Source organism: Balaenoptera musculus, chromosome 1 (genome assembly GCF_009873245.2).
Source record: "Balaenoptera musculus isolate JJ_BM4_2016_0621 chromosome 1, mBalMus1.pri.v3, whole genome shotgun sequence".
Lineage (NCBI taxonomy): Eukaryota > Metazoa > Chordata > Mammalia > Artiodactyla > Balaenopteridae > Balaenoptera > Balaenoptera musculus.
The window spans coordinates 134,237,069-134,252,136 of record NC_045785.1 but is presented as its reverse complement, the minus strand read 5'-3'; the positions used below and the strand labels follow the sequence as shown (position 1 = coordinate 134,252,136).

The window sequence follows — 15,068 nt, the reverse complement described above, 5'->3', positions numbered from 1 at the left end:
ACACATCACATTATTTGTAACAACATGGGTACTACAAAAATGAAAGCCAAAGGGATTAGGAAGTTTTAATACTATGAAGAATCAAATTGGCAATACCACAGAACAGCTGATTTCACAGCTAATAATTTATGTCAAAGCAGATAGCACGATTTTCTAATATTCTTTTCCTAGCCCTAAAAACATCTGCATCAAGTGCTTTTTTCAATTTAAAAAAAAAAGTAATTCAAACAGTATAAGCCCCTTTACATAGAGTGCAAATGCCCTCAACCACCAGCTGAATCTCATCCCACTCCCCAGAATTCATCATCCTTCGGGGTGTAGCCATCTGGACCTTTCTCTATGCATTACACCGAAGACTGACTTTTCTGTTGCTGTTGGTTTTTATATACAAATGGGGGTATACTTACTCTGACTTGTGGTTTTTACCTATCAGAATTTCCTTAATAATAAGTATTTTCAGTGTTTGCAGATTTCTGATACTATAAATATTCCAGGAATATTCTTCTATAGATATCTTTGTGCACTTGTTCAAGGATTTCCATAGGACAGACTTTCAGATAAAGAATTGCTGGTTATTAAGTTAAATACTGACTAGAATTGTCCACCGCAAAAACAATAGCAATTTAAATTTCCACCAACTGTCTATGTTTCCCTACATCCTGGCTAGTGTTATATTATCAATCTTTAAAATTTCTGCCTAATGGCCAAAAAAAAGGGCATCTTCTTTAATCTGTGTTTTTGATAACTAGTGAGGTTCACCACCTTTTCATGTTTATTAACCATTTATATTTCACCTTCTTTATCTTCCTGTTCCGTTTTTCTACTGTTGTTTTATTCTTACTGAGTTGTGGAAGGTCTTTATATATGTTACAGATTTCTTTTTCAGGTGTAGCCTTGGTTTTTAAAATTTAACTTATCAAACAGTATTTATTCACTCATTACTATGCAGAGATAGGCTCAAACATATCTGCAAAAATATTTTTATAATGAATACACTTCAATTAAAAATAATTTTACAGTGAATGTTTTCATCTTAAAACATTCAAAAATATAGACATAATAAAACCATAGTCCCCCTCCTTTCTTCCTGGTTATTCTCTCTTCCCAAGTCTGCTCTGCTCCTCACAGGCAAAAACATTCATACTTTAGAGAGCAATAAAACACAGAGGTGTAGGCTTCCAGATTTCCTCCTCCCGTATTTATTTTTATATATATGAACAGGTATACTTTCATTAGTGATTTTTTTTCCTCCTCCAGCTTTTAATTTTGAAAAGTTTCAAACTACAGAGAAGTTGAAACAATGCTACAATGATTACCCATATATCTACATTTTGCATTTGCTTGATCTCTTTGAACATTTAAATGTAAGTTGCACACATAACATTGGACTCTAAATATTTCAACATGTATCTCCTAAGAATATATTACTATATAACCACAATGTAACATATTTAAGAAATTTAAGTCACAATCATATAAAGTCCATATTACAATTGCTTTGATTGTCCTAATTATGAGCTTTATAGCTTAAAAAAACTACCTCCAAGATTAAACCAAGGTACATACATTGCATTTAGCTGTCAAGACTCTTTAGTTTCTCTTAATCTAGAACAGTCCTTCTGTCCCCCTACCCCATTCCATCTGCCAAATTTTGGTCTTAAGAATCCAAGCCAGTTGTCTTATAGGAATGTTCCACAATGTGGATTTAATTGTTTCCTCATGATTAAATTCAGGTTAAAGTTTTGGCAAGAACACTACATAGATGGTGCTGTGTTTATATAAAAGATTTTAATCCCTTATCTATTGCTTATATATAGCCAATATTTTCCTCCAGTTTGTATTTTAACTGTTTGAAAATGATTAAAAATTTTTTTCCTTCATTACTTTTAGTTCTGTGCCCTTCTTTTTTTAAACATCTTTATTGAAGTATAATTGCTTTACAATGGTGTGTTAGTTTCTGCTTTATAACAAAGTGAATCAGTTATACATATACATATGTTCCCATATCTCTTCCCTCTTGCATCTCCCTCCCTCCCACCCTCCCCATCCCACCCCTCTAGGTGGTCACAAAGCACCGAGCTGATCTCCCTGTGCTATGCGCTGTGCCCTATCTTTTCTATCCTAAAATTGATACTAAATATAAACATGGACTTGTCTCTATACTCTATTTTGTTCTTATAATTTTCTTTAATCTTAACAGCTTGAACTAGAAAAGATGAGGAATACAGTCCATTTCCTCGGCACTCAATTGGGCTCCCTCACAGCCCACTATGCTCTAATTTCTAAACATTTCATATGCATTATTTATCACTTCATATAATTAAAAGCCCAAACTAGCATGTTATTATTCTCTATGTATAAGTACCAATGCCAAACACGAAAAGATATTTAACATATGTATTAGAGGACAAATTCAGTTATTTAATCAATTCTCTAATTTGGCTTCTTTCTAATTAAAGTTAGGAAAAAAACAAAAAAAAATTTACTTTATACATTTTACTTCTTTATAATAGTCAACTTCTTTATAATAAGTGAAATCCAGCCAAGTCTCTGAAAGTGGCTAAGTAAACAGTTAACTATATCTGAAGATGACAATTTAATTTAGCTATATCAACCTTTTTTTTCCCCCCTCCTTTGAGTACAGCAGTACTAACCAGAGGCAATTACTCTGTAAAACGTTCTAGTGAAACTAAACTGTAGCTTTGTCGGGTATGTGGCCATTGTAGTCAATTTGACTAGAATACAAAAAACAGTCCTTCACCTCAATGTGAGGACTATATCTAGACAATTATAACATAATAGTGAGCAAAAAAGTCAATGCTCAAGAATTTATATGATTCCATTCAGGTACAATTGAAGAATGACACAATGTACTGTTTAAGGAAACATGTATGGTAAACTCTAAAGAAAAGCGAGACAATGATTAACATGAAATTCAGGACAGTGACAAGGTGTGGGTACAGCTGATAAGGAAAGGTAGGTGATGCTATCTTATGGCACTTCCCACATTCATTTAAACCAAAAATGTATTCTTCTCTACCTCTGGTTTGATTAAAGGGCTAACACTGTGAGAATAAAGAAAAGCTTCTCTAATGATAATGTCTGAAGTTGAACTTGTAACTGGCCTCATCCAACCAAACTTCAAACTAGGGATTATTCTTACTAAAAGGAACAAAACAAAACAACAACAAAACAAACAAAAAAACACTGAATCCCAGTAAATTTAGTCAAAGTGTTTGGTGAAGTAATACCTGATATTAAAATGTATACATGTAATGTGTGTGTGTTATAGTTTTTAAGAGCCATTGTTAGAATAAAAAAACACAAAGTGATAAATGCCCTCCCCCCCAGCCTCCAAAATAAAGAAGGGCTTCTCTGAATTATGCAGTATCACTGGGTAATGTATAAGGAGTAAAAGAACTTAATTTTTTTTTCAGTGGCTTACCTTTCCTCAGTATGGTAAACCACTTAATTCCCCCCCACCCCCAAAATATACAATTTAGAAATAAAATTCCTCTCCAGGGGACTGTGTTAATGCAACATGGAAAATGGAAAATTAGTTTTCCATTTTCAAATACTGTTATCACTGGCATAGAAAAAACAGCATGCAAAAAAAAGATTTACAGGAAGATTCTACATTTGGAGAAAAGAGCATTTCAAAGCTTCTTTTAAACACAGGAAGGTGATCATAGTAACCTTAGTAACTATTATTCCTCTTCACTGTTGGGAAAATCACTCAAACAGAGACTGAGGTGGAAAGAACCGGAGATGCTGGTCCGGATTTTTCATATTTTACAAATTAGGAAACGAGACTCCAAGGCAATAGTTTTCAACCATTTTCTGACCAAAAAAACCCAGGTTTGAGAGGGCTTGGAAGTGAAGATAGATACTTGTAGTGTGCAGTTTTGACATTTGCAATGGAAAAATAGCATTCAAAAAAGAAACTACAAAATATGGAAGTTGTTCCAAGACCTTCCTTGGAATGGTCTTTCTAAACAAAAATAATTCCATTACAATACTCCAACAAGGAAAGTGTAAGAACTTCTGGATTAGAATGCGGGAAAAGACCCAAACCCTTGCATCGCATTAGATCTACTTTCTTTACAACCATGAAGAGGCTGTGAAACTATGCTAACAACTTGGAACAGGAATACTTACGTGTTTTCTTTCTGTAGCCTTTAGAGATTTGGCAGCATAGTAGAAAAGTTGTGTCCCACACAAAGCTGCCCAATATTTCGTCCAAGATGCTACCTGGAGAGGACAGATACATGAATATACTACGCATATGCTACTGGCTTCTCAGTCACTCTGCTTTCTCAGTGCCAAAGATCTTTAGCTCCACTTCACTTCCACCACCTTAGCTTCGAGTTTCATCACTTCTGAAATCTTTATCTCAAATATTTTTATCATGTCCACTCAATACATTCTACTTAGGACTGACCAAACAAAATTGGTTGAATTCTATTCTTTAGGGTTGTCACTCTGTTTTCTCTTTCTTCTAAACTTACTACTGAAAATACTTTTTAACGGGACATATTTTCAAGGTTCTCTAAGAACTATATTAGGGAGCAAAGAGAAGTACAGGAGCATCTTGATTTAAACACCCAAAATGTATGATTTAACCAAAATCTATAGGGCAGGTATAATAACACTTTAAATTAAATAACATTGTGAGGCAAAGGGGTATCTTAAATTATTTCAAGTGTATTATATATCTGGTTTTATTTCAACTGTCTTCATATTTTTTAGGGTCCTATTCATTTGCTTAATTTTAGAACATGTATTAAAATATATTATATTCTTACTGTAGGCTTTTTGCCTTCTTTTAACAAAGTTTTTCTCCTGAGAACACCTTGAATAGTAACAGCTCCAGGATATAAATGTACTGCCAAATCTTCTGATTCTGCAGAACTGTAATAATGAAATGAAGAAAAGAACATGTAAGCGCTTTAGTGATTATCAAGTAGGTACTTAAATAAAATGTAATTATTCTTAATTTTAAAACTGTTACTTTATTCAGAATAAGAAGACACTGACAATTATAAAGGCTTACTGATCTGAAATTTATAAGCTGTCACAAAATTAACAGGAAGTTACTGAAGTCAGCAGATGGTTAAAAAACACATTTTATTGCATATTTGAACAAGTATAATTTAGAAAGAATACAGAGATTCACCCTAGTAAAGATTAAATTAGGGATTTAAGACTTTTCTTCTTAACATGCCACACTGCAGCACTGCTGAAACCTTTTTTTCCCCAGTAGAAACTTAAGTCCTAGTAGGAAAGATGAGGATTCTATTTGTTAAAAGTATTTAAGCATATAAAACTCAAAATAAAAATAGCAGAATCAAAAGGAAAAAAGCAAAAGAAAACCCATGCTTAATTCTGAAATAGGTGAAAGAAGTAATAAAGGCAATTAACAACATATTTAAAAGACCGACTTTCTGCAATAAAATTTAATGACATTTTCATGTCATCAATGCATCTAAGTGATTATAGCCTAACAGCTCTCCAAGAAAGGAATAACTCCAAAACTCAAGATTTCTTTTTCTTGTATCTTAAGAAAACCGTCACAAAATAATAATCAAACATTTAAATATCTCTCCCCAAATCACTTAAGGTCCAACAGTTAAAATAAGAACAATTTCTATATAAGTCAATTAAAACATACACACTGATTAAAAAAAAAAAAAATCTGTCATTCCTCCGGTCATTTGACATGAGCTGCAGAATTGCTACAACATTGAAGAAACCTGAAGTTTGCAAGTTTATCCCTTTTTTATTATTTAGGTGTCTTCAAAGTGACTTAAAAACTTAGAAACCACTAGAAATTTCATGCTGGAGCTATGTATATTCAAGGAGGTATATATTCAAGGAGATTAGACACCATTAAATTGACATAAAATTAACTTTAAAGTCTGCTATTTTGTTGTATTATGAGAATTGGTGGATTATCCATTACTGTTAACCTCCAGACCCCAATCAATCTACCATACTTATTTTCTTCTGCAACTAATGTAGTGCAGAAAGAGACCAGGTTTAACTAGATAAACAACTGAATGAACATGAGTTTAAACACAGAAATATTATTTAATAAAAAAGACTTGTCTAAATTCAGGACCTGAAGTTAATCTGAAAAATTCTTAAAAAAGATAAATTGAATGTAGTAAATTCTTCGATTGCAGCCTTGAATAACAAGTGGATTTTTGTACTGCTTATCCAATAATCAGCAACATTAGAAAGACCTGTGCAGTTAAAAAGCTACGGATTTGGAATTATTTAAAAATGTTGACATAAAGATGCAAGTTCTAGCAATTAGCTCTGGGATCAGAAAGAATAGTTCAAATTTATCTCTAGATTAAATCTTGGAAAGAAAGTTTTCATGGGCATTTTGTTTAGTTTTTAAACCAATTAGTTGAGAAAGAACAGAAATAATGTGAGACCACACCCATGTAAGCCAATCACCAACACCAGAGGGGAGTTCTGTGACCCCTGAATGCAGGGGAATTGTACCTGCTGGCCTTCATGTGGCTTCGATAGCCATTTCGTGCCACTCTTGTCACCGGGCCGAGAGAATGGTATAATCTGTTCCTGTTGGATTCCATTATAAATTGTATATATTACTTTTATTCACACAATCATCATCAATAACCTAGAACAGCATAATAATTTCTTTGTGTAATACAGCTTTCTAAATCCTACAAAAGGATAGTATGTGGTTGCTCCTCTTTCTTTTTTTAAAGCATACAGCATAAATTTCAAATTATTTTTTTCTTCTACTATTGACTATAAATACTTAAAGGTGCTTATTAGTTCGAACCATATATTTATATACATTCACTTTCACAAATCTGCTAAAATAATTAAAGAGGTATTTATAACCAAACACTATCAAAGCCTGAAAAATACTTAAAAAATCCTTTTGTTCATATTCCAGTTCTTGGATTCCACTTTAAATATGATACCTGGATTTATATAACAATAAATTTTTATTGTATGCCCCTATAAAGACAGCTAAAAGCAATGTGACCTATAAACTTAAAAGTAATGTGGCTTAAACACCTTATTTTCCTTTCTTTTATATTAAATCCAAGAAAACTACCAAAAGAGATGAACTGAGTAATAAATAAGGCAGTCTTCTATTTCCACATCAATTAAAATGAATACATGAAAAAGCCAATAAATGAAAAAATGGTATGAGTTAATATTCATCCAAAATGGCATGTGATACTTAACAAAGGAAATAAACACACACACACACATACACATACACGTAGAAACACTGTTACTTCTTTGCCTAGGAAAAGCCAAAAGTAGCACTGTTGATAAATGATATTTAAAACAAAAAGTATTATTTTAGCAACTTAAGGGGCAACATATTTGATGTCTCTCTATTTTCAAAGTTCACTATCCACAAGTAGTATTTTAAATCCTAGTTCTTTATTCACTTTTTAATATTTCATGTCTGAGTCTTGCTGGGCAGCATTAATTTGCTCTCAAAATGTCCCAAGAGCCACTGATTTAAAGTTGGCATAAGCATAGTACATGTTTTTGGCTGCAAATATCTGCAAAGCAAAACTTTTGTCAAAAGAAAAATACTGTTTTGAGGTGTGAAGGTTAATACTGTTAAATACCATCTTCATAAGTAACCTGCTGGGATAAGAACAGATTATTTAACACAACACCATTCTGGTTACTCGCTTATAACTCATGCGATATGAGAAACAATTCTGTTCATCAATGTTTCTTACCTAAATACAGTACACTCTGAAATCAACATCTGATGATATTATGTTCTTATTAGAGGGAAAGAACTAATAAGACAATTTGTACAGACAGCAAGCCAGAGGCAACTCTTGTGTTTTTCCTGTTTCAGGCAAACCCAAATAAAGAGATTGAAGAAAAAGTTGGAAGAGAAATAATATGTAAAAACAAATTGTTAAAAATCCCCCAAAACAGAGAACAAAACTTAGGAACACTGACAATTAGAGTAGAAAGGTTCAAAAGTAGTTTGAAATATTAGGTTTGCAAGTAAAATCTTAATCACATAATGGTGAGAAATCTTTATTAAGTTTCAAGAACAAGGATCTAATTTTCCAGTTATACCATGAAATTAACCAATTCAAGTATGTATAGTTCAATTCCAAATATATAGTTAGTATAATTGTTTTCTATTAAAAAGTGACTGACAGGGAGTTAGGTAACTAAATATATTCAACTTCATCAATTTTAACATGACATTCAAAATTCAATCTAATCTTGTTGCTTAGAAACTTAGATTGCTTAGTTTATATACAAAAGGGAGCAATTATTTTGCTCATGATTCAAGTATCTTAATATGACAATGGCAGAATGGAAATGGTCAAAGACAGTAAAATTCTAATGGATATTTTTAAAATAACAATTATTTGCACTGTTTGACTACATTTTTAGAAAAATCTTATTTTGGAAGATCAATATGGTGTATTTGCCACAAGCAGATGACAGATCTTACAGCTTAAAGCATCAAGGAAAAGAAAACAGAACATGACTTACATTATTTCAGTACAAATCTGTGTGCTTTGTGCAAACTTTGAATTAATGACAATTTAAATTCAAACTTTTAGCTGCTCTACTTACAGTATAATTTAAAATTTACTAGGTCATTTTGCTCTTGACAAATTAGCTGAGAATGAAGTTGACCACTCCACTAAATGCCTTAAAATTACATAAATGAACCAGAATTTAAGGAAATAATTTTTTTTTGTACACATATGTAGATAAGCTGTGATTGGTTATTATTATTTTTAACTTACAATTTAAAATGTACTAAAATTCAAATATATGTGTCAAGCCTCCAAATAAACATGTCTTTACTAGATAATACTAAACTCCAGGCTTAAATACTAACTTTTTTTTTTTTTGCCACCAGCAGGAAGCCTAAAATAGTCCCTTAGAGATATGTAATAAATATTATGTCTTTAAATTCACATTATCATGTACTTTAAGATAGACAAAATAAAGTCAAAATAGTTTAAATGGGCAATTTTTCTTACCTTTCAAAAGCAGGCCATGAAGTCTCTTCACTTAGTTCAGAGCCATCACTGCTACCTAAAATCAAAAGTTATCTTATTTTCTAAACATCATAATTAGGGTTTGGATGTTGTCTTTTAAAAATAAATACTCTAACGGTGCTTATAAAATGACAGTCACATTATTTGTGGGTGAACATCCACATATCAATTCTTCATTCTAATATCATTGTGCTTGATTTGTTTTGCAATATATTAGAATAGAGTTGACAAGACTACCCAAAATAACAAAATAGCATAAAACATTTTTGCATGTATACTTATGGCTTAAATTCATTAGTAAACACTTTTCCTACCACCAGAGAATGTACATAAGCACAAAATTTTTTCTTATTAGGTTTGCCATAATTTAAGACCAATATAATTATGCATTTCTTACAGGTTCATGGTATACTACTTCCCTTTGTATTTTTTTTAAAACCCATTACTACCCTAAGGATAAAAAAGCTTAATGACATTCAATTTTTGCCTTTAGGGGCAAGGTAGAAGAGGATGGAATCCTTAAATTCAGAAAAAGAAAAAAAAAAAAGGTGCCATAACAATGTAAAAATTTCTCTTTAAGAGACCCAGAATATCAGTTAAAATAGAAAGTTTTAAATTAGCTTAATTTGAGGGGAAAGAATTTGGAGAGTCCAAAACAGCTTAGGTTGATTTAAAAGTTATTTTAAAGATAATACCGGCTCTCAATAAAATCAATAATTAATATGTCCCTTATGTATCAAGTTGAATCGTCTATCAGACTTTCACAACCAGGGTTCTATGAGAGGCTCAAACTTGAATACTATAAGGAACCCATTATATGTGATGGAATAACACCTCTTCCATGCATTTAGAATGGCACGAGTTATGTCCCATTCTTTGAAGAACTGAGTAACAGTCACTGAAGTAATTTTCTGGTTGTGTGGTTCAGATAAGAAACTGGAGGTAATCTGTTGTTCGCAGTGGGGTCTTGTAGGTTATCTTTTGATGTAGAATTATGTGATAAAGACTGAAAATTTAAGCATAGTTAGTATGACTTTTGTGTAGAAAATAAAAGTTTCTTCCAGAAGCATGAAGCTCAGAGTGGATACACCTCCTTTAGCTGGGCAAGACTACTTTAGGTTACCTAGGACATATATACCATGTTAAAAAACGTTAGAGGCCATAGTCCCAAGCACTGGTTAATTTCTCCAGAGTACTTTCTCAAAGCCTCCAAGGGATATATTAATATTGTATGTAAAAGTTACAGCTGAGGAAAAAACCTTTTTGTGATTATGAATTGCGTGTGTGTATTAACAACTACCATCTATGGTTATAGACTTTCTTTTCAGAATGTTTTAAAGCAAACACCCTGGAAGGTAATGCCTATGTCTAATGTTTTTAATTTATAAACAAAGATGTAACAATCTCTACTGTTTATCTCCTTAGCCTTGGAATAATTAAACAATAAATACAAAGGCAAAAATTGAATTAGCCTCTTCTTGTTCTAAAAGACAGGTCTCTAAACTAAGACACTAACTGTAATGGAATGAAATAACTAGATAACTGTCTTGTGGTAACAAAAAGAACATCTATGGAAAGTAAAAGCCACAAATAGAGAAAAAAAATCATTATAATACTTATGATAAGTATTATAGAAAAGCCAAATACTCTGTACTGAATTGAGAGCTGTAATTTTTAAAATTACTATTTTTGGGCTTCCCTGGTGGCGCAGTGGTTGAGAATCTGCCTGCTAATGCAGGGGACACGGGTTCGAGCCCTGGTCTGGGAAGATCCCACATGCCACGGAGCAACTAGGCCCGTGAGCTGCAAGTACTGAGCCTGCGCGTCTGGAGCCTGTGCTCCGCAACAAGAGAGGCCACGATAGTGAGAGGCCTGCGCACCGCGATGAAGAGTGGCCCCCGCTCGCTGCAACTAGAGAAAGCCCTCGCACAGAAACGAAGACCCAACACAGCCAAAAATAAATAAGTAAAATAAATAAATTAATTAGAAAAAAATTTCCCTGTTGTCTAATATAAGGACTTTGCTCATCCAATTAAAAAAAAAAAAAACAAAACAAAAAAAATTACTATTTTTGGCTTAAAGTGACATGCTACATTCCATAAGTGTAACACATTTTTAACTGGAAAAAGGTTCTTCCTCTCTTGCAAAATTATTCTGTGTATCATTTTTTTCATATTGAGGTTGATATTTACATATAGGCAATTCACAGTATTAATAGAGAGGTATTTCAAGTGGCCAGCTTGTCTTCTGTTTTGTAAATTTTGTCATCATTTAATCATTTGCATTTACAAAAAGGGGAATATTGGAATAAAACTGCTGAATGGAGCATTCCAGCTCCAAAGCAATTTCACTTTCAGGGTTTGAAACTCTCAAGGGTTAAAGGAAGTCAACATGTTCAAGAAAATGAACTCCTACATTTCTTTCTATTGACTGTTCATCAATATTGAAATGATCATATTAATTATAATAGGCTTAGCCTTTGAGAAACCTGGCAGTTAATCACAGAAGAAGACATTTCCCTCCGTTATTGCTTTTTAAAAATAAAAATAGCACTGTATGGAGATTTCTTAACTCCAAACATCCAAAGAAATAATGCTCATCTAGAAGGTTCAGAAAATAAAAGTTTAGGAAGTAAAACCAAACAAATTCCTCTCTTAATCTCACATCCTTTTCCAGTCCCAATTTTCTGCTCCCACTTCATAATAGCTATCTCTATTTTCTTACCTCTCATTCTCCAATCTCCAAGCTTTGCCCACACTATTCTATAAAGCAAATCTTGTCAAGGTCACCAAGTGACTTGTTGTTTTTGTTTTTTTTACATCTTTATTGGAATATAATTGCTTTACAATGGTGTGTTAGTTTCTGCTTTATAACAAAGTGAATCAGCTATGTGTATACATATATCCCAATATCCCCTCCCTCTTGAGTCTTCCTCCCACCCTCCCTATCCCACCCCTCTAGGTGGTAACAAAAAGCACCTAGCTGATCTCCCTGTGCTATGCAGCTGTTTCCCACTAGCTATCTATTTTACATTTGGTAGTGTATATATGTCAATGCTACTCTCTCACTTTGTCCCAGCTTCCTCCCTGGCCCCGTGTCCTCAAGTCCATTCTCTATGTCTGTGTGTGTCTTTATTCCTGTCCTGCCACTAGGTTCTTCAGAACCATTTTTTTTTCTTTTAGATTCCATATATATGCGTTAGCATACGGTATTTATTTTTCTCTTTCTGACTTACTTCACTCTGTATGACAGACTCTAGGTCCATCCACCTCACTACAAATAACTCAATTTCGTTTCTTTTTATGGCTGAGTAATATTCCATTGTATATATGTTGCCACATCTTCTTTATCCATTCATCTGTTGATGGACATTTAGGGTGCTTCCATGTCCTGGCTATTTATTGTAATTAATGATGTAGTGAACATTGTGCGACATGTCTCCTCCTGAATTACAGTTTTCTCAGGGTATATGCCCAGTAGTGGGATTGCTGGGTCATATGGTAGCTCTATTTTTAGTTTTTTAAGGAACCTCCATACTGTTCTCCATAGTGGCTGCATCAGTTTACATTCCCACCAACAGTGCACGAGGATTCCCTTTTCTCCACACACTCTCCAGCATTTATTGTTTGTAAATTTTTTGATGATGGCCATTCCAACTGGTGAGGTGATACCTCATTGTGGTTTTGATGTGCATTTCTCTAATGATTAGTGATATTGAGCATCCTTTCATGTGTTTGTTGGCAATCAGTGTATCCTCTTTGGAGAAATGTCTGTTTAGGTCTTCTGCCCATTTTTGGATTGGGTTGGTTGTTTTTTTGATATTGAGCTGCATGAGCTGCTCATATATTTTGGAGATTAATCCTCTGTCAGTTGCTTTGTTTGCAAATATTTTCTCCCACTCTGAGGGTTGTCTTTTTGTCTAGTTTATGCTTTCCTTTGCTGTGCAAAAGCTTTTAAGTTTCATTAGGACCCATTTGTTTGTTTTTATTTCCATTACTCCAGGAGGTGGGTCAAAAAGGATCTTGCTGTGATTTATGTCATAGAGTGTTCTGCCTATGTTTTCCTCTAAGAGTTTTGTAGTGTCTGGCCTTACATTTAGGTCTTTAATCCTTTTTGAGTTTATTTTTGTGTATGGTGTTAGGAAGTTCTAAATTCATTCTTTTACATGTAGCTGTCCAGTTTTCCCAGCACCACTTATTGAAGAGGCTGTCTTTTCTCCACTGTATATTCTTGCTTCCTTTGTCAAAGATAAGGTGACCATAGGTGTGTGGGTTTTCTATCTCTGGGCTTTCTATCCTGTTCCATTGATCTATAGTTCTGTTTTTGTGCCAGTACCATACTGTCTTGTTTACTGTAGTTTTGTAGTATAGTCTGAAGTGAGGGAGGCTGATTCCTCCAGCTCCGTTTTTCATTCTCAAGATTGCTTTGGCTATTTGGGGTCTTTCTTGTCTCCATACAAATTGTAAAATTTTTTGTTCTAGTTCTGTGAAAAATGCCATTGGTAGTTTGATAGGGATTGCATTGAATCTGTAGATTGCTTTGGGTAGTATACTCATTTTCACAATGTTGATTCTTCCAATCCAAGAACATGGTGTATCTCTCCATCTGTTTGTATTGTCTTTGATTTCTTTCATCAGTGTCTTACAGTTTTCTGCATACAGATCTTTTCTCTCCTTAGGTCAGTTTATTCCTAGGTACTTTATTCTTTTTGTTCCAATGGTAAATGGGAGTGTTTCCTTAATTTTTCTTTCTGATTTTTTGTTGTTAGTGTATAGGAATGCAAGAGATTTCTGTGCATTACTTTTGTATCCTGCTACTTAACCAAATTCATTGGATAGCTCTAGTAGTTTTCTGGTGGTATCTTTAGGATTCTCTGTGTATAGTATCATGTCATCTGCAAACAGTGACAGCTTTACTTCTTCTTTTCCGATTTGGATTCCTTTTATTTCTTTTTCTTCTCTGATTGCCGTGGCTAAAACTTTGAAAACTAAGTTGAATGATAGTGGAGAGAGTGGGCACTCTTGTCTTGTTCCTGATCTTAGAGGAAATGGTTTCAGTTTTTCACCACTGAGAATGATGTTGGCTGTGGTTTTGTCATATATGGCCTTTATTATGTTGACATAGGTTCCCTCTATGCCCAATTTCTGGAGAGTTTTTATCATAAATGGGTGTTGAATTTTGTCAAAAGCTTTTTCTGCATCTATTGAGATTATCATATGGTTTTTATCCTTCAGTTTGTTAATATGGTGTATCACATTGATTGATTTGCATATATTAAAGAATCCTTGCATTCCTGGAAAAAACCCCACTTGATCATGGTGTATGATCCTTTTAATGTGCTGTTGGATCCTGTTTGCTAGTATTTCGTTGAGGATTTTTGCACCTATGTTCATCAGTGATACTGACCTGTAGTTTTCTTTTTTTGTGACATCTTTGTCTGGTTTTGGTTATCATGGTGATGGTAGCCTCATAGAATGAGTTTGGGAGTGTTCCTCCCTCTGCTATATTTTGGAAGAGTTTGAGAAGGACAGGTGTTAGCTCTTCTCTAAATGTTTGATAGAATTCACCTGTGAAGTCATCTGGTCCTGGGCTTCTGTTTGTTGGAAGATTTTTAATCACAGTTTCAATTTCAGTGCTTGTGATTGGTCTGTTCATATTTTCTATTTCTTCCTGGTTCAGTCTTGGAAGGTTGTACTTTTCTAAGAATTTGTCCATTTCTTCCAGGTTGTCCATTTTATTGGCATATAGCTGTTTGTAGTAGTCTGTCATGATCCTTTGCATTTCTGCAGTGTCAGTTGTTACTTCTCCTTTTTCATTTCTATTTGTTGATTTATGTCTTCTCCCTTTTTTTCCCTGATGAGTCTGGCTGATGGTTTATCAATTTTATCTTCTCAAAGAACCAGCTTTTAGTTTTATTGATCTTTGCTATTGTTTCTTTGTGTCTTTTTCATTTACTTCTGATCTGACCTTTATGATTTCTTTCCTTCTGCTAACTTTGGGGTTTTTTTATTCTTC

The 15,068-nt window shown here is 33.5% G+C and overlaps 1 protein-coding gene across 4 annotated transcripts in view; it reads right to left on the bottom strand.

Annotated features, from left to right (window-relative positions):
- RALGPS2 (Ral GEF with PH domain and SH3 binding motif 2) overlaps positions 1 to 15,068 on the bottom strand; it is a 166,794-nt gene that overhangs the window by 11,228 nt on the left and 140,498 nt on the right. For 3 of the 4 annotated variants that reach the window (XM_036833743.1, XM_036833827.1, XM_036833924.1), the window contains 4 exons: positions 9,036 to 9,090; positions 6,514 to 6,591; positions 4,806 to 4,911; positions 4,159 to 4,251 (listed from right to left, as the gene is read on the bottom strand). In XM_036833743.1, coding sequence (XP_036689638.1) covers positions 4,159 to 4,251; positions 4,806 to 4,911; positions 6,514 to 6,591; positions 9,036 to 9,090 — 332 coding nt within the window. The remainder of the gene's footprint in view (positions 1 to 4,158; positions 4,252 to 4,805; positions 4,912 to 6,513; positions 6,592 to 9,035; positions 9,091 to 15,068) is intronic. The other variant, XM_036833986.1, reaches the window with a different exon arrangement.